A 23,298-nucleotide genomic window follows, 5' to 3' on the forward strand; every position below is an offset into this window, starting at 1 on the left:
AAATGACTTCGGAGTCCTTTTTGATCACAAGATGTGTTTTAACAGCCATATAGCTGCAACTGTAAATAAAGCTAAGGGTGTTTTCGCGTTCATCAAGAGTTGGTCTCAGGAGTTTGACGACCCGTACGTTACGAAACAACTGTACATCTCGTTAGTACGTCCTATATTGGAGTATTGTTCTTGTGTGTGGAGCCAATATAAAGAGCAGCAGGTTGTTATTGAATCCGTGCAAAAGCAATTTTTATTTTTTCCCTTTCGTAACTTGAACTGGGACTCGGGTAGAATCTTTCCACCCTACCGGTCTAGGCTAAATCTTATTGACCTGCCGTCGTTGCACCATCGCAGAATATGCAATGGCGTAATGTTCGTGCACTCCCTGTGCCATACCCTATGCCCTGAACTATTTCTTAAACTAATTGTATGCAATATTTATAATCATTTAAATTTAGCTAACTTTTAACTTCTCTTTTTCCGCCTTTTGTAATTAAGTACCATTATTAACAGATCATTTTTTAATTTAATAAATAAATATAAAATATATGTAAAATGTACTCTGCCTCTGTGGAACTGAGCGCAACCGTCGATTGCTTTCTTGACTCCCAAGAAACCGCTCCTCCTGCCAACATGCAGACATAGCCAGTGAATGACTTCCGGCTTGCCATATCACCTGCCCAATCTGCATCAACAAAACACTCAATTGCCTTTCCTTGCTTTATGTAGCATATCTCCCAGTCAATAGTTTTTGCCAAATATCGAAGGATGTGCTTGGCTGCCGCTTCATGCTCGGAATGAGGATCCTTGTTACGTTGTGCTAATTTGTTCACCGAATGCGCAAGGTCCGGACGAGTCATAACAGCAAGATAAGATAACTCTCCAATTAGCTTTTGGAACGATGTGTCGACCCTGCGGCAGTCCTCTTTGTTACATGCCACCTGATAACCAGCTTCAAGAGGCGTGGACGTCTGTCGACAATCTTTCAAATTGTACTGTTCAAGCAACTCTCTAATATACTTCCGTTGGCTGATTGAAATCGCAACCGTACTGCCTTCACGTTTCACCTCAATACCTAAAAAGTATTGCATAGGCCCGATGTCAACCACATCAAATTCTGCTGCGATCTTTATCTTGATATCAGATATATCAGCTAGGTCTTTACACGACAAAATGATGTCATCTATGTAGACAGCTATTAGTCACATATTTTTACCTGGCTTACAATACTGACAGGGTTCGTTGACAGTCGGTAAAAAACCAATGCGCCTCAGCGTTGCATCCAACGTAGAGTTCCACACTCTTCCTGATTGTTTTAGTCTATAACTTTTGTGAAGCCTCAAAACGTGATTTGGGTGAACTTCGCTGATGAAGCCCTCAGGTTGTCTCATAAGAACCTCATCTTCCAATTCGCCGTTGGGATACACCGTGACAACATCCATTTGATGTAGGTGGAGACCATGTTCGACTGCAAGTGCAATTTTCAACCTTATAGTTGCATGGCGTACAAATGGTGCAAATGTTTCCTTGTAGTCGATCCCGTAGCGTTGGCTACAACCTTTCGCCACTAGTCGTGATTTGAACTTGTTCACGCTTCCATCCGGATTGGACTTAACTGCGTAAACCCATCTGCATCCAATAGACTTTTTTCCGCTAGGCAATTTAGTAAGAGTCCGTGTGATGTTCTTCACGACAGATTCGTACTCATCTCGCTTCAGTTGACCGTTCAGCTTGTGCATAGTTTTGTGGAACTTGTACGTCTGCTTCCAGTATCCAATTGAGCATATGATACTGCTTCCTCGGTCGTCCTGGTTTGCCCGTCCGTACGATGATTGGGCGGAATTACAAGAATGTCAGTACTGGACCTAATCTCCTCCTGATTTTCTGGCTCATTTTCTGGATCTACAAATTGCTCGCTATCTATTTCGGGTCCAAAGTTCTGGTTTTGTTAAACCTCAATTGATGCCATGTCATTAGAATCTGATGCATCTAGTTTGCCCACTTCAGGTTCTACAAAAATTACATCCCTACTCTCTACGAGTTTCCTGGTTTCTTTACTGACCAAACGGTATGTTTTGAGACAACGAGCTTTTTCGCTGTCTATGATTGTTCAATAATTAATTAATAATTTCCGAAACGTTATAAATTTTATTATAGGTATTTTGTGTGTTGAGGGTAGCCGAAGATGCCAGAGCCTTTTACAATAGTGTTAGAGTGATACAAGCAAGCGAGCCGATCTCGAGCCAAAGTAATAGTATGAACCGTCGCGGGAGTGTTAATGTGGTTTTAAAAAGTCCCCGAGAATCGAGGTGTTTTTAGCATAGGCCAGCAGTTCCTGAGGCGTCCTTTTGGAGGCATCTTCCAGTGATGCCAACACGGGGGCGCCCAGGTATCTCCTCCTTGCCCTTGAGAGAGCCGGACAGTTGCAGATGAGATGTTCCAGGGTTTCGTAGGCATAGGCACGTTCTCGGTTCTCCTATTCTCCAGCCCGACGCCTTCCTTAGCTAGTACGTCCGCCGCTTCGTTTCCTTCGATGGCCTGGTGGCTGGGAACCCAATAGATCCGCACTGTCTTTGTCGTGCTTAGGATGTCTAATGCCTCCCTGCTCGCCAAGACACTTCTGGAACTGACCGCGGACGACTTGGCTGTCGACGAATAGGTTGACCGCATCGTGTGCTCGTTCTGTGAGGAGAGCGACCTCCGCTGCTTTCCCGATGGCAGAAACTTCTGCCTGGAATATGCTGCATTGGTCCGGTAGCTTATACGACAGCCTTATCTCAGGGTCTGTACAGTATAGGCCCGCTCCTACTCCTCCGTCCATCTTGGAGCCGTCTGTGTATATATTGAGGTGCTCAGTTTGGTCCCTTCCAATTTTCCAGTCTTCAGGTCCCAAAGATGTGGTTGTTTTGACGTCAAGGCAAGTTTGGGGGGTCGTGTAGTCAGTTGATCTGGTCATTTCCCTGCCGATTGAACTATGCCCGTATCCTTGTGGCGATAGATTTCCTGATCCTATGAGGCGTTGTGCTGCCTTTCCCGCAATCAGGCGAGCGTGAATGTCCAGGGGGTCGATTCCGAGTATGGTTTCGAGTGCTTTTGTTGGGGTTGACCTCAACGCCCCTGTAATACAGAGCAGAGCCTGTCGCTGAGTCTTTTCCATAAGCTTATGGTATGTCTTCTTTTCAGTAGCCTGCCACCACACTAAGGCTCCATACAGCAGAGTTGGTCGCACCACCGAGATGTAGATCCAGTGCATTAGAGCAGACAGGCCCCATGTGCTGCTGAGCATCTTCTTGGATGCATAAGGCGCAATGGTAGCCTTCTTCACCCTTTCCACTACATTGGGCCTCCATGCCAGCTTGCTGTCCAGTACTGTGCCTAGGTATTTCACCTGTGATTTTGGAGTCAGCCTAGTTTGGTCAATTTTCTGGGGGGTCCATATCGGAACCTTGTACCTCTTGGTACTGAGTCCTACCTCTTCCGCCCACTCACGTATCTCCCTGAGTGTACGTTCCATTAAGGAGCTGAGGGTCGATGGACATACACCCGTAATAAGTATGCTTATTTCATCTGCATAAGCTGTTATCTTTGGGGCCTTCCTTTCAAATCTCTTGATGAGGTCGTCGACCACCAGATTCCACAGTAGTGGCGACAGGACTCCACCCTGAGGTGTGCCTCTGTGTGCCCCCTTTACCATGGAAGCAGTGCCCCACTCCGATTGCACCCGTCTGCAACTTAGGAGGTTTTTGATCCAGACGTTGATTGCAGGGTGTATGTTATTCGCTTCTAGGCGACTTGTTATTGCGGTTGTGGCCACGTTGTTGAATGCTCCTGAGATGTCCACAAATGCTCCCAAAGCATACTTTTTGTTGTGAAGGGCGCTCTCGATGGTGGCTACTAGCGAGTGTAGTGCCGTCTCCACCGATTTCCCTTTAGTGTAGGCGTGTTGGTTTGCTGACATCAGTCCCTCTACCTCATTCCTGATGTGTAAAGCTGTTGGCTTTTCTAGTGTTTTTAGTAGAAAGGAGGAGCTTCTTTACAGCCCTCTGTCCACTGTCCGTTGTCTAGTTTTAGTTGGCTCTGTACTGTGGGCTGCTTTGAAAGCAGCTTCCGAAGCCTAGCGGTTTCGGGCACATTCTCGATGTTGGAGCAGAAGTTTCTCCACGAGTTCCTTTGTGCCTTACGTATTTCCTTCTTGTAGCTCCTAAGTAGGATTTTATATTCCTCATTGACAATCTCTTCGTTCGCTTGTTTGGCGATCTTGAAGAATTCCTTGATGTTGTTCCTTTGGAGAGAGAGATCTCGGTTCCACTAGAGTGGCTTGGACCTCCTCTTCGTTCTCGACGGTTTGCACGATGCATGGTAGGCGTTCAGTAGCTCGTTGGATAGGGTCTTTAGGGACTTCTCTATATCCTCCGCGGATTTCACTGAGCCCGTATTCGCGAGCTTCGAAGTAACTGTCTTTTTAAACTTTGCCCAGTTTGTGTTCCGGGGGTTTCTATAGACTGTTGTCTTCGAAGGGTGTTTGAATTCGCACTTGAACTGAATGTACTTATGGTCTGAGAAGGATGGTCTATCGAGGACCCTCCAGCTAGATACCGTAGTACTGTTTCCCGTTGCAAGTGTTAGGTCTAACACGTTGGATGAGGTCGGACCTACGAAGGTGTGCTCCTCCCCAACGTTTGCTATATATAGATTAGTTGCTAGTATAAAGTCTAAGAGTGACTCACCTCTGTCATTGATGTCGGTGCTTCCCCACACATTGTGGTGGGCATTGGCGTCCGTTCCGATGACGAGTTGATAGTTTTTGGTGCCGGCTTCTGTCACCAGGCTCCTGAGTTCGTCGGGTGGTGCGGGTCTGTCGTGAGCCATGTAGCAGGAAGCCACCAGAAGGCGCTTTTCCTCACTTTCCAGCATCACAACCGTCAGGTCATCCGTGCTGTAATGAGACATAAGGTAAGCATGGATTCCCTTTCGTACGAGTACGACGGTTCTGTTCCTGCTTACCGATGTTGAGTAGAACAGGTTATGATTTGAGGACTTTAGTCCGGCCACCGAATTGCCTGTCGCAATCCAGGGCTCCTGGACTAGAGCTATGTTGGCGAGCCCTTGCTCCATGGCGATGAGGAGCTCCGCCGACGCTACCTTGCTTTTATGCAAGTTGAGCTGCAGCACACTCAGCATGGGTGGCTGGCTCACTTGCACCTGACGGGTTGACTACCAGCGTCAGGTCACCGTCTTCCTCTTTTTCGTCTTCAAGCGCAAGACCCTGGGCGGCCTCCACGATGGACTCGAGACCTAGGTCCCTTTCCACCTCGCCTGCCTGCAGGGTATGCGCGTCCTTGTCCTCAGGGTGGCGCTTTTTGATGCGCAGGTAGACGCTACCCATGCCCCACGCCATCTTCCCGAACTTGGGGTATAGCAGATCCTCTGCTTCCTTGTTTATTTGGAGGATCACACATTGGCCCCCCTCGTTGGGTAGTGGGCTACCAATGTGTAGGATCCTCCAATCGGCCGTTGGCACGTCCGCGTTTTGCCGCTGAAGGAGCTTCAGCGCTCGGTCCCCCTGGATTGTGATGGGGAAGAGTACCTTCGCCTTAGGCTTGGACGGGATAAGCTCCCGGTCCACAACCTCCAGCTTGGCCCCCTCCCACATCGCCTCCAGTTGGCAGACCGTACGCCTCAGCCACCTTAGGGTTGGATCATCATTGCACTTCAGGATCTTAATCCCATTTAGCCACCCAGCACCATCGAACGTGGGCATTGGGGCCGCGGGGTCTTCCTCCATCTGTGCAAAAAGTGCGTCGACGAGACGCGCGTGCACCAGCTTCCACTGTGCCGCTGACATCTTGCCGTTTTCCTCGCTGCGGTCGATGAGTGCCACGATCAGATGTCGTTTGGTCACATCGCTGACCTTCGCTTTCGGCTTCGTTGGCTTCTTGGCCGCTTTCGGTGGAGGGGCTGCACTCTTGGGCCCGCGTTGCCGCTTGCTCGCTGGAGTGTCCTTAATGGCACTCTCAGTCGAGCGTTGCCTCTTGGTGGCCATCATCTCCTCCACCTTATTGGCATATTCGCCATTCGACGCCCTCATCTGTGGCATCTGAGCATAGTGTAGCCGACCCTCCTCTACTCTCTGCTCGGCCCAGGCTAGCTTGACCTTCTCCTCCTGGGAGATGTCTGCTTTGCCTTGCAGCCGGCTTTTTATGTTGAGGGCCGCTTTGTATTGCGCTTTGGCCTTCATCCCCTCCTTGGAACGCTTCGGCCCTTCCCTACGCAGGGAGCTGGTGCCTGGTTCCGGCGAGCGGAGAAGGCTCTCTTCATCCGTCCTGCTTAGAGAGAGCACGCTCTCCAGATCCGTGTCTGTATCGACTACGGCATCTGTGCGGCTCAACTTGCAGGCCACGGAGTGAGTTGTTTTTGTTGTTGTTATTGTGGCAGTAGCTTTACAACTGACCTGGCCTGCTCCCGCCAAGTCTGAGGTGTGACCGCTGGCGACACGCAGAGAGGACTGCTCCTCCCCGTGCCCGCCGGTGGTAGCAGTCACGCTTTCCACCGACGTTTGGGTTGACATCCCAACCCGTGCTTGCTCCTTCTTCGACTCCATAGTTGGCCCGAGGGTCCATTTTTCGGGGGGACCACCCCCTAGCGTTTTAGGCCTGACCGCCAGGCACCTCTACCCATGGCCCTGGTTCGGTTCCCCCGACTTTGAATCGGGAAGACGCCGGACCATAGCCTTAGCTAGACACTGCATTACCCCGGACAGAGCAAGCGACAGTGCATTACCCTTGTCCGGGGTAATGCAGTGTCCATTGCCCAGCCGGCACCCTCGTGGAGGGTTCAGCTAGAGGATTTTCGCCAGCCAGCCAAAGTAATAGATTGGGGACAAAAAAAGGTCTGTTCTCCAACTATATCAAGCGGTAACTGCTAGAGCAGGCGCAGCTGCTGACGGCTTAGCGACGGCATAGGAAAGAAAAGATAACAAGAGCGAGCATAGATAAAGCTACGCGCTTACGTTACGTTAGTTTAGTATAATGACAAAAATGGAAAGGAAAGTGAATTGATAGGCAATAGAACGATGGTACAAAATGTACACTCGGGCTTCGCCCGAACAGTATGCTTTGGCTGTATCGGAGTAGCCCACCATTATATATTTGAAGCTTTTCTGTGCGAACATGGTCCGCTTGCTCTGAGTGATTTCATAAAGAACGGGTCAAATTATGGCAAAACTATACAAAACCGAACCAAAATTGCTACTTCCGAGACCTCTATGAGATCTCATTTGCGAGCCGCATCTAAAAAACACGACTAAAACTCGATTTAAAAATCTAAAACTGTACTTTAAGCTAGTGCTAAAATAATAAAAATGTTTTTTTCGAAGACCACACAATAAGGGACCGTTAAAAACTAAATTGGTTTAAAATCAATAAATTAAAAACTATATATAAATTTTCTTTACCACTGATCGTAAACGACATACAAATTTGCAATAACTTTAAATTTTGATTTTCAACGTTTTAGATTATGTGAAGTAATTTAATCGAGTATATGTATATATTACTGAGAATATACATTTGCTGTATTTCTGAGCCTGGGTATCTCCGGATATACTAGTCGCATTAATCACTCTGTCCCATAGACATGGAAAACCAGACCATGGAAAGGTTACAGTCTTGCCTGGCTATACAGGATACTAGTATAAGATTATAAATAATAAGAAAAAAGTGGAAAAATTGTGATACAGTTTTAGTTTTTCGCTTTGTAGAATGGTGGTACTTACTATTTTGGCCAACCCTTGTTTATGTTTGAATAATGCTTATGATAAATATTTTTATAGTCTACTGTAGGTTAAAAAACTAAAAGTAAATTTGATTTTTTAATGATGTTTATTAGAAAAGTTTTATAAGACGTGAAAGAAATCTCATAAGCGTGTACTTATTATTTTGGCCAGTAGTGTGTAGTGTATGTTTTAGAATAAATAATCACAGACGAGAAAAAATACAGTTATGTTGTGTACTTTTACTTTTGAAGAAACTTATGAAACAGTCAAGGAAAAAATTCAGCTACAAATATTTTGCAAAAGAAAATGCGGGGCAAAAAAATAGTCATCGAATTGGAGGGTGGGTGGTCAGGTGCGACTTATGGTGAGTAAATAATAATTAATAGTGCTCTTTTACAGTAAATGTACCAATCGGCTCCACAAAATTTGCGTAACATTTTGTTTTGGAGCACCCTGTTTATATTTTGTTGTTGACAGCGTTTAGCAGCCAGAACTATTTGCTTGTCTTGCTTTCCAGGTTACATATTAAGGGCTTAATGTGGCTGGCAAAAGTAAGTCTGGTATCCAGCGTGACTCCTAGGTATTTATGTTATCTCCGTTGGTCTAGCAGCTCGCCATGAAGAAAATCTTAAGGGCAAGTTCCTATTTTTTAAGGTTTTCGCACACATATTGTAAGCCGTCGAATATGTGCTCCACAGCAGCTCCAGTGTGCCATGCCTAAGTCTGAACTCAAATTGGTTGTTTGGAGTGACTCTCTTGACTTGAATTCCAGAACCCTTCGCAGGATGCAAGGCTGAAGTAATTTGCCAAAAGTCGAGAGGAGGCTGATTAGTAATGCGTTGAAGGTCATCAACAGGTATTGTCGATTTTGTCATCGCCAAAGGCCTTCTTGAACTTCCAATTCTTTATGTCTGCCGAGCTTTCATGGAAAGTGATAGGTGCCATAGGGCTAACTGTCTAATGCTCTCATTCAGCCTCTCGGTAACCATATTAAATCTTCTGTTTGAATTCGTACAGAAACGTGTGAACCTGTCTTCAAGGTTCGCCGCGAAGTCCTCCGCTCTGCCTATTGCTAATCTCATACATGTGCCGTAGGCCTTCATAACCGGAAAGCGAGGCCTAGGTTGCTGCTTGCAGTGTCCTGTCAACTTCCAGAGAGCTTACTTGGAGCTGGCGTCTGCTGTCGTATGCGTTTTATGTCTATCCATGATCTTGGTCTTCTGTATGGCTAGTTTTTTCCTTACTTGGTTTGCCACTCCTGAAAACTCTGCCAACTTTTGGGTGGTTGGTGCGTATATACTCGCGTCTGAGTCGTATTTTGAGTGGGTGCAGGCCCTCAATCTCACTTGAAGTGCCGCCTCTGTGGCTTCCAGTTTGCGATGTTCGAGTGCCTTGAGGGCCGCAGATGGCAGCGGCTGCAGAAGTGTCACAGACTTTGGCCACAAGAGTGTCGATCGCCACATCTACATCTACAGTCTAGCCTAGTCATGACTGAATTCGTCTGCGGAGTTGGCGATAATGTAGCAATGAGAGGCAGGTGGTCGGAGCTGAGGTCATGCTCTTTACAGATGATGAGTTGATTGCTGGGGATAGATGATATATGAAGTCTCAGCAGGAGGGCATGTATCTCTGAATCGGTGGGTAGTAGATGGGGCTTCCTGTCGCCTAAATTTGTGCCAAGCAATTGGTTAGGGCGTCATACAGCGCCATCCCTCTGCGGTCTTCTCTGTGACTGCCCTAAAGCCTGTGCATCGTATTAAGGTCTCCTGCAATGATAAATTTGTTACCCAGTTGTGTCACAAGACTGTCGAAATGAGTGCTTGACCATTGAATCGATGGGGCTGCGGCAATGAGGATCTCCCCTGTTGAAACCATGATCGCCTCAAGCTGTATCGGCCCCAACTGCACATCGCTATGGTGGTTGTGGAATTTGTCCTTCCGAACGAGTACTACTGCTCCTCCTCTGGACCTGCTGCTTGGGTGGTCGGCTCTTTAACACTCGTATCCGTGGAGCGTGTAGTTTTTATACCCGATACTCAAAATGAGTATTGGGGTATATTAGATTTATGGTAAAAGTGGATGTGTGTAACGTCCAGAAGGAATCGTTTCCGACCCTATAAAGTATATATATTCTTGATCAGCATCAATAGCCGAGTCGATTGAGCCCTGTCTGTCTGTCCGTCCGTCCGTCTGTCCGTCCCCTTCAGCGCCTAGTGCTCAAAGACTATAAGAGCTAGAGCAACAATGTTTTGGATCCAGACTTCTGTGATATGTCACTGCTACAAAATTATTTCAAAACTTTGCCCCGCCCACTTCCGCCCCCACAAAGGACGAAAATCTGTGGCATCCACATTTTTAAAGATACGATAAAACCAAAAACGCAGAATCGTAGAGAATGACCATATCTTTTAGACTGCAGAATCTGAATTGGATCGTATTATTATTATAGCCAGCATCAAGAAAACAATTTCATTTTTTCTCGCCCTGTCTCTCTCTAACACACACGTAGCATAGGCGGCTTTGCTTAGAGTAAAACATTAGCGCAACCAAATTTGGTATCCACACTCCTAATATATCAGACCGAGACGAGTTTTTTTCAAAATTTCGCCACACCCCCGCAAAGGATGCAAATCTGGGGATATTCACAAATCTCAGAGAGTATTAAGGCTAGAGTAACCAAATTTAGTGTCCGTACTCCTGTTAGATCTCACTATACAATGTATATCTCAAAATTTCGCCCCACCCCCTTCCGCCCACACAAAGGACGAAAATCTGTTGCATCCACAATATTGCAGATTCGAGAAAACTAAAAACGCAGAATCATAGATAATGACCATATCTATCAGGTTGCTGAATCTGGATCAGATCAGATCATTTTTATAGCCGAAAAGAAAAAAACAATTTTCAGTGGCTACGCAGCGCCCGACGTCACGCTCAGGCTGATTTTCTGTCTCTCTCGCACGCACTCTTTGTCGTGTCGTTTAATATTAGCGGCGTCTGCCGGAGGAGAGCCATACTGACTTAGTATCGGGTATAACCGTAGAGTTGCGGTGTCCGCAGCAACTCACAACGTTCCCCCTCGTTTTTTCCTGGGTGAGGGTAGGTTTCAGCCATTAATATGTTGTCAATGTTATGACGCTGTAAAAATAGAGACCTTGAGTGTTATGAGGTTACGGTCTTTTCAGAATCCGATCCTTATGAAGAAAACAGTTTCAGTTTCTGTCGCTCTGTCTCTCTCTAACACACACATTTCATGGTCGGCTGCTTGCAATTTGATAAACTATCGTCATCCGGGAAATACTACCGAGCTACCGCCAATTCGTTATACCATCGATAGCGCCATTGATTGTTTTGCAACCCTAAAGGTCCCGCTTCTTGTGGACATGCTCCATGTGTTCCCTAAAGTGCTTTTCAGAATCAATATAAGATAGATTAAAAAAAAAAACGTGCTAAAAGTGGCTAAAAAGCTAAAAATTAAGCTAAAACTAAATGCACCCACAAAAATATAAAATTTTTTGGTATTATTTATTTTTGTATGGTAGCTATAACTTAAGTATATCGTCCACATCAGCATCCTCCTCTTGACTGTTATAATATTTGTCCTTTTTTTAAACTAAATTCAAATATTTAACTGGCAATTCTTAGTTGTTGCAACATTTTCCTTGTCTCCGCAGCCCTATAAAATTTCTAATGGTTATAATGTATTCAAAAATGATTAACTTAAAAAACAAACTTTATGCTTTAGACAGCACTTAACGTTTAATGTGTCAAATGTTGCGCAATTAAGTTTTAACCATATTCATTTGACTGAACACCCGTTCCACATCAGCATTTGACACGCATTTTTGCCCGCATCTTTGTAGGCCCGCACTTCTTCCCATAACTTAATAGTTGGTGGTATTTTCCCATTTGAACAAATCAATTTTATCATACTTTCAATGTCGGCGACCTTACTATATTTCAAATCGTACACACTATCGTTGGTATTTTGTGCCGCAGCAACGGAAATTGAGTTTCTTAAGAAATTCAAAATTATAGCGTGGTCTGAAACTTAGCAGAACCAAAATCTTGCTCTTATGAACAAAGTTTCCACCACAAAAACAAATTCCAATATTTTTTATTCCACAAAAAATCCAGAAAAGATTAAATTTACATTTAAAGCTAAACAGCTTATATAAGCTATTTGCCAATTTTATAAGCTGGCCCACTTTGCTAGATCTAGCCTGAAATAGGCTAAAATGGCTGCGCTTGTTCCCTGAAGGACGCGTGTTGATATGGACTCCCAGATATGTATTTGACAGCCCTCTGCGACTGGATCGTGGTCCCTCCAATGAGTACTCTGGCAGTTTCGAACACTCCGGCGTAAAATGAGGACTGCCTCCGCCAGCTCCATCCAGTCCCGCAACAGACAGCCACACCTCAACGGCTTGGATTGCCTCGTTGACGTTGGACATGAATTCTTGGATGAGCTCCAACGGGTTAATTTTCCTATTAGATTGACATTCGCAATGAAATTCAATAAATCGCAATTACAGTTTGCGGCTTAGATTTGGGCCACCATGTTTTTGCTTAAGACGAATCGACAAAAAATAACGTACTTTTACTGCGTTTAGACATTAATATTAATAATTTACCTAGTTACGTATAAAAGATATTGTATAAGTTACATAAGCTATAGGCTCACAACGTTCCCGCTCGATTTGTATTCATAATTAGTAATCAACTATTCTTACATACATTTTTACGATCCTTTCCAGATCTGCCGATGACACGATAACAAACCAAAGAGTTGCAATTAAAAAAATTTCGCCGTTTGAACACCAAACGTATTGTCAAAGAACACTCAGAGAGATAACCATCCTGACCCGATTTAAACATGAAAACGTAATTCAATTTAGTTTTATTTGTAATCGTATCTTTCATTTATATTGGTATTAAAATATTTTTAGATTATTGATATACGAGACATCTTGCGAGTAGATAGTATAGAACAGATGAGGGATGTTTATATTGTACAGTGTTTAATGGAGACTGATTTGTATAAACTACTTAAAACTCAGGTACGTATGCCAGCAGCCCAAATTACTTTTTTTATCTTGCAGGAAATATTATTATTTTGCGCAATTTATCAGTATTATTACGTAAAATCCTTCAATCCCATTTACAAATTTGATATTAGGTTTGTGATGAAAGTGGATGCGTGTAACCCTTCTGAACGTTACACGCATCCACTTTCTGTGGATCTGTGGCATCCATAATACGAGAAAATAAAAAAACCTTCAATCATGTAGAAAGACCATATCTACCAGATTGAAAAATCTGGATCCGATCGGATCAATCATCATTGATAGCTAAAATAAACAAACCAATTGGCAGTGGCTATGCAGCGACCGACGACACGTTCAGACACGTTTTCTGTCTCTCCCGCATGCACTCTTTGTCGCTCAATGTAGCCATACTGACTATGTATCGGGTATAAATATAGAGTTGCGGTCGCAGCATCAACTGACAGCGTTCCCCCTCGTTTTTGTTTGTTCCGCTAAAACTCCATGCATTGACATTGCGCCAAACTGGTTAAACTAATTCAACCATTAACAGGTCGAATCTCGCGAGGGTGATTTTTGGGACTTTTAGGACACATAAAATTGATGCATTTCTGTCAAAAACCTGAACAGCATTTTGTTTGCAACAAATTAATTAAATTTATACGATACGATTAAAATGAATATTTCAGTAGTTTTTTCCTATTAATATTTTTTGAATAAGCGACACAAATAACTTTTGATGGACATTGGTCTTAGCAAAATTCGTTAAATATACATACGTGGAAATATTGATAAAAGAACCCACCCTCACAAGGCTTGCGTTTCTCCATATAACATTAGTACGCTACACCTTTCTGAAGAACTTCATAATTCTGAAAATTAAATGAATGCTGGTATCAATCGGACTTAATAGGCTCTGCACACATGGGGGGCTCCCCCCATGCCCCAAAACATTTATAGCTTTAACTATTGTCGCCTTTGGTGTGGAGGACGACCAGCTTTCGGGACGATGCGGAACTCTCTATCCTCACTCTACACATATAATAGGCCTATGCTTTCTAAGCTTCTTAGGCACCTCAGCAGCTCCCTCGCCGCAATCTGGGCAACAGTTGTGAGATCCTGTTCACTCAATGGGGCAAAACGGTTGCCTAGAAGAGGCGAAAGATTAGGGGCGGGGTCAACTTGGCGAAGTTTTCCCTTTTTGAGTGTATCGTTAATAAGCTCGGCTTCATGACGTTTCTTTTCACCCCCCTTTTGCCAAGTCACACCTATCGGTGAAACAAGGGTCGGGAAAGACTCAGCCTGGCTGGACGTCTTAGTAGTTAGCATGGAGATTGAAACAGATCTTACCTTGGATTCAGCGGCTAGTTTCAAGGAATGTGCCAGCGGTATCCACAATGTGGTAATTGGACGATTAAGAGGCCGATGGTTTGGCTGACGTGATAGCAGACGTGGTGGTCGAAGTGGTAGTGGTTGCTGGTCCAATCCCCCGTTTCAAAGGGTATGCATCGAACTTTTAGCAGAGTGAGGGTCACGGATACGTGGAGGAAAGTCCATAGAAAGGATCGAGTCGGCATCAGCAACCATGTCTTCATCCATTGCAGCGAGAGAAGATAGAGGAACAACCTTCTACTTAATAGCAGGTTTTAAGCACTCGATACTTTCACGCCCGAAGGCTAGGTCCAGCCAGTCCTTACCAAGCGATGGAAATTTTGTTTTTTCCAAATTTGAACAAATTTGAAGTATGAAAAAAAACAAACACTGAACTGAAATCTTAAAAAGCTAGCCCAGATCAGCTCAGCTTTGTTCAATCGATCAAGCATGTTTGTTTTTATCAGCAAGCTGAGTGCTGATATCGAACATTAATATTTAGCTACTATGGCTACATGATATAGACAAATGATTGGCAATGACAACATTTCGTTGAGATTGTTTAAAAACTCAGAGAAAAGTTAATTAGAAACACACGGAAACATAGCTATCAGATCATACTTCAAATCAGCCGACCGTGTGCGCACCCAGCAAAGCTGATGCTGGCTTTAGAAAGTTTGGATCTCAATTTTGAAACCTACTTAAGCTCAGTTCCGCTTTATGCTCCTCTTACAGCTACGAGCGAGTCCTTAGAACTTCAGAGATTTTGTACAGTTTTTTGTTAGGTTAGGTTAGGTTGAGGCAGCTGGGGCTTCCTGGAATCCATATCAGGCTAATAGCAAATTGCTGAGTCATCTCGTGGAGAGATTTGCGGCGGTGGCCGAGTTCGAGGAAATCGCATTTTTTATACCCGATACTCAAAATGAGTATTGGAGTATATTAGATTTGTGGTAAAATGTAAAATGTGATGTGTGTAACGTCCAGAAGGAATCGTTTCCGACCCCATAAAGTATATATATTCTTGATCAGCATCAATAGCCGAGTCGATTGAGCTTTGTGTGTCTGTCCGTCTGCGCGCCCATATTAGCGCCTAGTGCTCAAAGACTATATGAGCTAGAGCAACGATGTTTTGGATCTTCTGTGATATGTCACTGTTGGAAGAATATTTCAAAATTTCGCCTCGCCTCCGCCCACCCAAAGGACGAAAATCTGTGGCATCCACAATTTTGAAGATACGAGAAAACTAAAAACGCAGAATCATAGATAATGATAATATCTATCAGATTGCTGAATTTGGATCAGATCAGATCATGTTTATAGCGAAAGGGAAAAAAATCAATTTTCAGTGGCTACGTCGTGTCGTTTAATATTAGCGGCGTCTGCCGGAGGAGAGCCATACTGACTAAGTATCGGGTATAAATGTAGAGTTGCGGTATCCCCAGCAACTCACAACGTTCCCCCTCGTTTTTTTTTTGTGATTTGATTGCAGCCTGGCTGTCGCTATAAAGGTTTAGCTGAGTTGCCGTAATGCTGCAATGATCTGGGAGCTTGAAGGAATGCCTTTTGTTTAGCTGTTCAGAGTAGATTCCTCCTCCGACTCTGTCGTCCAGCTTCGATCCATCCGTGAAGATGCCTATGGCCCTATCTGGTCCTGGAAGTCTCTCGAGCCATTCGTCTTTGTGAGGAATGATTGTGTTGAAGGGAGCAACTGTGTACACTCTTGGGGACGATATTGATTTGAGTCTCATAGACGTATTGGTGCTGTTTCTGCCCATTTGCGGTGGTGCGATGAGCTCCACTGATGCATAGGGCGGCAGTTCGCTGAACTTTTTTTCTGTTTTACTTCGCCCCATTTCTCTTCCATCTGTTTTGACGTAGCTGTTATTGTGCTTTCACCTTGATCATTGACTGGCAACATGACAGACGCTTGATCATTCATCTGCAGTATAACCTATCGTTGTTAGTGACCTTGACTCTTAATCACTTCACCTTGACATTAAATTTTCATTATCATCTGTTGCATCATCTCCTTCAACTGTCCTTTGGACGCCTTGCTCATCTTGCTCAAGACGTCTTGGTTTTCAACTTTGAAAAATTAATTTCAGCTTTCAAACATAGCTGCAGTTCGGCTTTCAAATCACTTGTCGGCAAGCCAATTCATTCCTTAGTTGCTCAAGCTTTAATTCTCTGAATTTAATTATGCCCTATCCCACCCCTATCCCTAAGCCAAGTGTTACTAGTGTTGGGTAAACATCGTTCAATTTACTGAATAAGTTCGTTCGTTCATTTTCATGCCGTGAACTAAGTCGTTCTATTAGTTCGTTCCTTTTTGTTCATCTTAATCATTCTTTTATATTCAACATTATTTATTATTCATCGTTAGTTTTAGTTCGTTCTATTTTTCTTATTGGCATTTTTGTTCTTAGCTAATTTTTAAAGTCGAATTCTATCTTTAAGCTTAAATTTAAATAATGCAAAAAAACGAGCAAAACGAAATGAGCAAAACAAAAAGGACTGCCATACCAGCTCCAACATAGCGAACATCTTCACTTCCTTTTCATCCGCGAGCGCGACCGGTCATGTTTTTTCATAGCAGTCTGAAAAGTGACTTTTTGCAAGCAACAAAGGCTTCATTAAAAGTGGTAGAAAAGATTGGATCATTGTTTATTTCATACAAGTCTTTATCAATAAATAAATTTTTCCTCTTCTCATTTCCCAAAGGAGAGGTGAGTCTTTGGCAATCTGGTACAACCAGCAAGTATGGCGGACGCCGGTCACTCGGTGTCTGCCAAATTGAAACCCCCTGATCAGGTGGCAAAAAGCAGCAAAATTCAAACCAAAAAAACAATAGTAAAAAACTTCAGTGCTTTGAGTTCAAGTGTAAAAGAGGACATATTCGACAGCTTTACTAACGAAAAGTACCCAGCATAAAAGATGCGCAAAAATTCTTATGCATACACTCAGAACTATGACGAAAAACAAATGGACACTAGACAGCAAGGAACACAAAAGCGACAACACCAATACAGACATAAATAGCAAAATGCTGACAAACGATGACAGTAACAAAATGGTGGAGGTAGCTTCGCACCGTGTGACCGTTCAAACAGAGAGAAACGATCCTTTTCAAAACATCTAAATAAATATGAAATTTTTACAACATAACATTCAATCTATTAAAGCCAATAAAAACGACCTAGAATTCTACTTAAACAATGAAAACTTCGACTTTGCCATTCTGGCTGAAGTTTTCTCTCACGATCTCCGTTTTAGGAAACTAGTAAACTTCAATATGTTAGAAAAACATAGGACGGTTATGGAGGTGTGGCGATTGCCTATAAAAAAAACTTAAGAGTTGAAAGACTGATATATGAGACAGAGCAAGATATAATTATAGCAAGTACCATCAACAACAAAGAAAAGTTTTTTATCACCTCAGTATATTTTGAACGTTTGTTGTCTCTTGCATCCTTCAAACAAGCGATTGACAATCTCCTTGAATATTTGGACGCATTCTGAAAAGTCATAATTGCTGGCGATTTTAACGCAAGACATACCTTTTTTGGAGAAAGAACCAACAGTGGAAAGGGAACTTTTTTCATGCAAGCTATGTCAAACGCTGGCTATAGTCTAGCAAATGACCACAGACTCACATTCAGAAGCTTTTTTCATGCAAGCTATGTCAAACGCTGGCTATAGTCTAGCAAATGACCACAGACTCACATTCAGAAGACACATCGATTCAACATCAGGGTCTGTGCTCGATTTAACGTTCACAAAGGGCATGTAGAGAATTGGAAATTTTTTTTTGGAAAATTTTTTCCTAGGAGGCAGCCACCATCACCCAAAAACCTTTAAAACAGCAGGATATCAATCCAAACTCAAAACTTTCCTTGCGAAAAACAGGCTACTGAAAAAGCTAAGCCAGTTTGAGGCTGACAAACATATGGATAATTTAGCGAAGAACATCCAACTGGAAATAAAAGCAGATACTTATGGAATCAAAAATAAATGTCCAAAATTATGGTGGGACGAAAATTTAGCCATATAATTTAGGGAGTTTGCAGAGTCGCAGAAGAAGGCAGCTTCAGAACCCTCTTTTCAAAATTATTGTTCTGCTGTTAAAATTGCCAAAAGAACAACCTATGCGAGGAACTTAACAGAGTTAAATGTAAAGTCAAACACAAGAGAAGCCTGGAGATTACTCAGAAATCTAAAAAACTTTCAAGAGGACACCCCAGAAATTTTCGACCCTGACAAAGCTGGGCCATACCTGGAATTCCTTAACGAACAAATAACCTCAGAAGCAAAAGATGTAGACGAAGAAATGTACTCAACCAAGAATAATGAAAATCCTTTCTTTTCCTGGGAAGAGTTAGAGGCTGTGTTAGTCAGAATAGATCACATCACCTACGAGATGCTGAGTGCTCTAAACACTAGTAAAAAGACGGAACATGTACATTTTGTGTGATTTTCCAGTCGAATGGAGATCTATCAGAATTGTACCAATACCGAAAAAACGGATCTGACTGACTTCAAATATTTTCGACCCATATCCGTCATTTCGGTTCTAGCCAAGACAGTAAACGGCATGGTGTGGTGAAAGCTAGGCTTAAAAGCATATACAAGAAAACAAGATTATACCTTACAGATCTTATGCCTACCAAAAAAACAAGTCTCCAGTGATGAGCATTAATGATGTCATCAATGTGGTAGCGGCGAAGAAAAAGAACAAGGAACACGTTACTCTTGTGGTTGTTGACCTCAACAATGTCTACAATTGTGTCAACCTGAAATTCCTAAAAAGACTAATGGAGAATGAACATTTTCCTAAAACATACATTGACTGGATCATCAGTTTTATATCTATGAGACTACTGAAAATAGGAGAAGCTGTTCAGGGAGGAATCCCACAGGGCTCTTGTCTGTCGCCCCTCCTTTTTAATGTATACACGAAAAGACTACATCAGATCAGTGATGAAAATACTCATATGATGCAATTTTCAGATGACTTAGTTATAATTTCTCACAACAGAGAGTTTTCTGTAGCGGTTGAAAACGTTAATAACAAACTAAATGACTTTAACCTTCTATGTGGTGATCTCGGTTTTAGCTTCAACCCATCTGCGGCAATGAATGTAGGAAAAGGACAGATCAGAGCGGTAAATATTTCTGTTGGAAATGAGCCAATACCAAATCGAAAACCGTTTCTTAGGCAAACTGATTAGAGCAAACATGTCAAATGTCAGCCATGTAAAAATGGTTAAAGAACATACCAAACAAGGCAACAGACTCCTTCAGCTCGCAACTACTATCAAATCAGGGTTCAAACATAAAAAAATGACCAACATCTTCAAAGCTTTTATTAGAACAAAACAAGAAGGATCAAGCAAAGATATAGAAATAGTGCAAGCTAAATCACTCAGAAGGTGTGTTGGAGTGCCACCTGACACAAGCAAACACGAAATTTTTGTCCTCGCTGGCGTAATGCCAACCGTTTTCAGGGCTAAATGGCTTACAGCCAAATAACTGCTTAAAGTTAAAAGGTTCAATCCAACAATGTTTGACGAGCTAATACGAGTACATTAAGAGAATTTAATTCCATCTTTGTAAACACTCAAGACTGTGATAGTGTTAACACATGTAACAAAATCCATGTATTAGACAAATTTTTAACTAAGGGTAAGGGAGAATACTCGGATGAAGAAATAAAAACCATGTTTTATGAGATTCTGAACAAGTACAGAAAGGACGACTGGAACATTCTATCAACAGAAGCCTCAGTTACAGAAAGTACATGCATAGGAATATTAGAATGGCCAAGTGGAAATATCCACAAGTACAAAATAGGAAACAGATTATCCTCAGTAGGTGCCGAACTCGTAGGCCTTAAAAAGGCCTGCAAACTATGTCTTAAATATAATTAAAAAAAGGCTGTGGATTTAAGTGATGGATTAGGAGCTATTAATTTAATTAAAAATAAGAAAACAGACTCGTACCTAGTGAATGATATTCACAACATAATTAACCAAACAGACATTCAGAAACTTGACATTCTATGGGTCCCTGGTCACAAGGGTGTGGCCATCAACGAAAAGACTGACATAGCAGCAAAGGCTGCTACAAGTGAGGGGGTTACAATAAATATAAAATACAAAGCGAAATTAGGAACTTTTTAGTGTACAAATGGAATAAGGACTACAGGATGAAGTGCAGGACGAAGGGGTCCATCCTCAGACATATTTCCAAATATACCCAGTAAACCGTGGCATTATTCTCTTAAATGGAATTCTAAAAGCATTAAGACCATTAACAGACTTATGACAGGACACACATACGACAAAGTCTTCCTACACAGTTTACATCAGTTATTAATCAAAAAAGAGCCGCTACATTTCAAAGAGCTGGCAATTTTCATCAAAACTGCTGACTTAAACTTTTGACGCCGTTTTTCTTCATCACTTTATAAAGTAAATTCAGTTTACATTCTAAAACAGTTAATTAACTATTTTGTTTTATATACCGACCTGTCAAACTCGCCAAACTACCTCACCAGTATCCAGTATCTGATCAATGTGGCTATAGTGCTACGATCAAAATCCGATCATCCTTGAGATGATGTAAAACCAAAAAAAAAAAAAAAAAAAAAACATCGAACATGAGTAACAAAAACGAACGAAAACGAACAATGAACAAAATAGAATGACCGATGAACAAAAAATAACGAACAAAAACGAACGATGAACTAATAAGATGAATCAATTCAGCTTGTTCACTTCCATGAATAGTTATTTTTTGTTCGTGAGTTCAGTCCGGATTGAGGAATATAGACAAAGAGTTGTTTTTATGATTATTAGAAATTTAGGTTCCAACGAACATTGAGTTAAGACTAACTAAATTCAAGGTTCATATGGCAAGACGGTATCCTTGGGATACTTGATCAACTTATTTCTTACCTCAGGAACGCTAAAATCAAAACCGGCCTAATTATGTTCTAGAAAAAACTAAGTTAAAGGATTATAGTCAAGTTGTAATTTTTGTAGCTGTGCGTTTTTGAGGATATCAGTCGGAAAAGCAAAAATACATAGATATTAAGAGATTGGTTCTGTTCTGTATCGTTTCAGAGGCTCAGTAATGACCATATCTGCTACTTCCTGTATCAAATATTACGAGGATTGAAGTACATTCATTCAGCAAACGTTTTACATCGGGATTTAAAGCCAAGCAATCTATTGTTGAATAAGACGTGTGATTTAAAAGTATGTATTTTTACACTTATTTATTTAACATGTTTCCGGATTTGATAAAAAATCGTTGATAGATTTGCGATTTTGGATTAGCCCGAATTGCAGATCCTGAGCACGACCATACTGGCTTCCTAACAGAATATGTTGCTACTCGGTGGTATCGCGCACCTGAAATTATGCTCAATTCCAAGGGATACACAAAATCTATTGATATCTGGTCCGTTGGGTGCATTTTGGCTGAAATGTTAAGTAATCGACCAATATTCCCTGGAAAACATTATCTGGACCAACTAAATCATATTCTTGGTGTCTTGGGATCTCCATCGCGCGAAGATTTAGAGTGCATTATTAATGAAAAGGCATGTAAAACTCATACTTGAATGTAAAATATCGTAAACATCTTCGGATTTCAGGCACGTAACTATTTGGAGTCTTTGCCTTTTAAGCCAAATGTTCCATGGTCGAGACTTTTCCCAAATGCCGATCCCTTGGCTTTAGATCTTCTTGGAAAAATGTTGACATTTAATCCGCACAAAAGAATTCCAGTTGAAGAAGCCCTTGCACATCCCTACTTAGAGCAGTATTATGACCCTGGAGATGAGGTACTATGAATGGTAGTAGAGGATAAATTGCCATGTATTATATTTATTTATCACGTACTCAAATGTTTTTCCGTTTTTTTTCCTAGCCTGTTGCCGAAGTACCATTTCGCATAAATATGGAAAATGACGATATATCTCGAGACGCCTTAAAGTCATTGATTTTCGAAGAAACTTTGAAATTTAAAGAACGACAGCCAGAACAAGCAATTTAAGAAAAAAAATATATATATTTTTATAAATAAAAAGCACCTTTTTATATTTTGTTTAGTTGTTTTAAGTAAAACTACATCCACTTCGTGATTTATATTTTTGCAATCACTTTCCATCATTTTAATGGGTAATATTTTTTAAGAAAACTGGCTGTAATAATTTTTAATATATTTGATAACTGATAACTACACAATTAGAAATTACAGTTCTATATGGAGAACAAATTACACTAGTTTACAACGATTGCAGGTAAAATTACAAAAAAATCACAAAAGTTGAGAAAGTAGCTCCAAAATAATGATGGTTTTTCATTAAAAAAAAAGTTATTTTACTTGAATATAACAATCATAACTGTTCTTTTCAGTGGAAGATTTTAAATATCAAATTTCTATAGAATAATTCCGATCATCGCCTTTAATTCTTTAAATATAGCTTTAATTGTACTTTAAATTTCTCAAATTTAGATTAAATACTGGATTATACTATTGATAACACAAAAAGAAGAATTTCACTGATTTTAATTATTGGTTAGTAAAAAAATGTTAATGTAGTAGTAACGGAATATGTTAAAGTTGGATGTCGTTTGCATATCGATAACAGAAAGCCATCGATATCACTAGCACATTATGTTATTATGAAAGAGACGTACGTATCAGCGATCAGACTATCATGTATGCATATCTTATCAACTATAAACAGCATAATTGGAAAATTTGAGCAGAAGTTGTTGCTTTGATTACTGGTTTGTGCAAAATACATTTGAGTTTTTTCCGAAAAGATTGGGCCGATCGAATTGGTTTTTCCGTTGGTAAGGAAAATATGAAGTTCGAGCTAATTGTTAAACAATAAAAAAAAATCGTTCCACCTTTACATGCTTGGACTTTTAAAAAATGTTTTGCCAAAAGATGGGGATTTATTTCGTTAATTGAAAACCGTTTTTTCTAACTTATCTAATGCTAAGTCAGTAATGCTAATCACCAGTGAAAGCTCTAAAAATAAATAAATTTTCTTTATTCTCTTTATTTTATAATTACTCGCATATTTTTAGCGGATATTTT

The 23,298-nt window shown here is 41.6% G+C and overlaps 1 protein-coding gene across 3 annotated transcripts in view; it reads left to right on the top strand.

Annotated features, from left to right (window-relative positions):
* Positions 1–22,286, top strand: part of LOC6603366 (mitogen-activated protein kinase ERK-A) — a 44,153-nt gene extending 21,867 nt beyond the window's left edge. For 2 of the 3 annotated variants that reach the window (XM_026987648.1, XM_026987649.1), the window contains exons 3-8: positions 12,523–12,649; positions 12,715–12,825; positions 21,306–21,440; positions 21,503–21,787; positions 21,842–22,030; positions 22,117–22,286. In XM_026987648.1, coding sequence (XP_026843449.1) covers positions 12,523–12,649; positions 12,715–12,825; positions 21,306–21,440; positions 21,503–21,787; positions 21,842–22,030; positions 22,117–22,242 — 973 coding nt within the window. In that variant the 3' untranslated portion in view covers positions 22,243–22,286. Of the gene's footprint in view, positions 1–12,522; positions 12,650–12,714; positions 12,826–21,305; positions 21,441–21,502; positions 21,788–21,841; positions 22,043–22,116 lie in introns of all 3 variants that reach the window. The other variant, XM_026987650.1, reaches the window with a different exon arrangement.
* The last annotated feature ends 1,012 nt before the right edge of the window (positions 22,287–23,298 follow it).

Source organism: Drosophila persimilis, unplaced genomic scaffold, assembly GCF_003286085.1.
Source record: "Drosophila persimilis strain 14011-0111.01,24,50 unplaced genomic scaffold, DperRS2 tig00000124-arrow-pilon, whole genome shotgun sequence".
Lineage (NCBI taxonomy): Eukaryota > Metazoa > Arthropoda > Insecta > Diptera > Drosophilidae > Drosophila > Drosophila persimilis.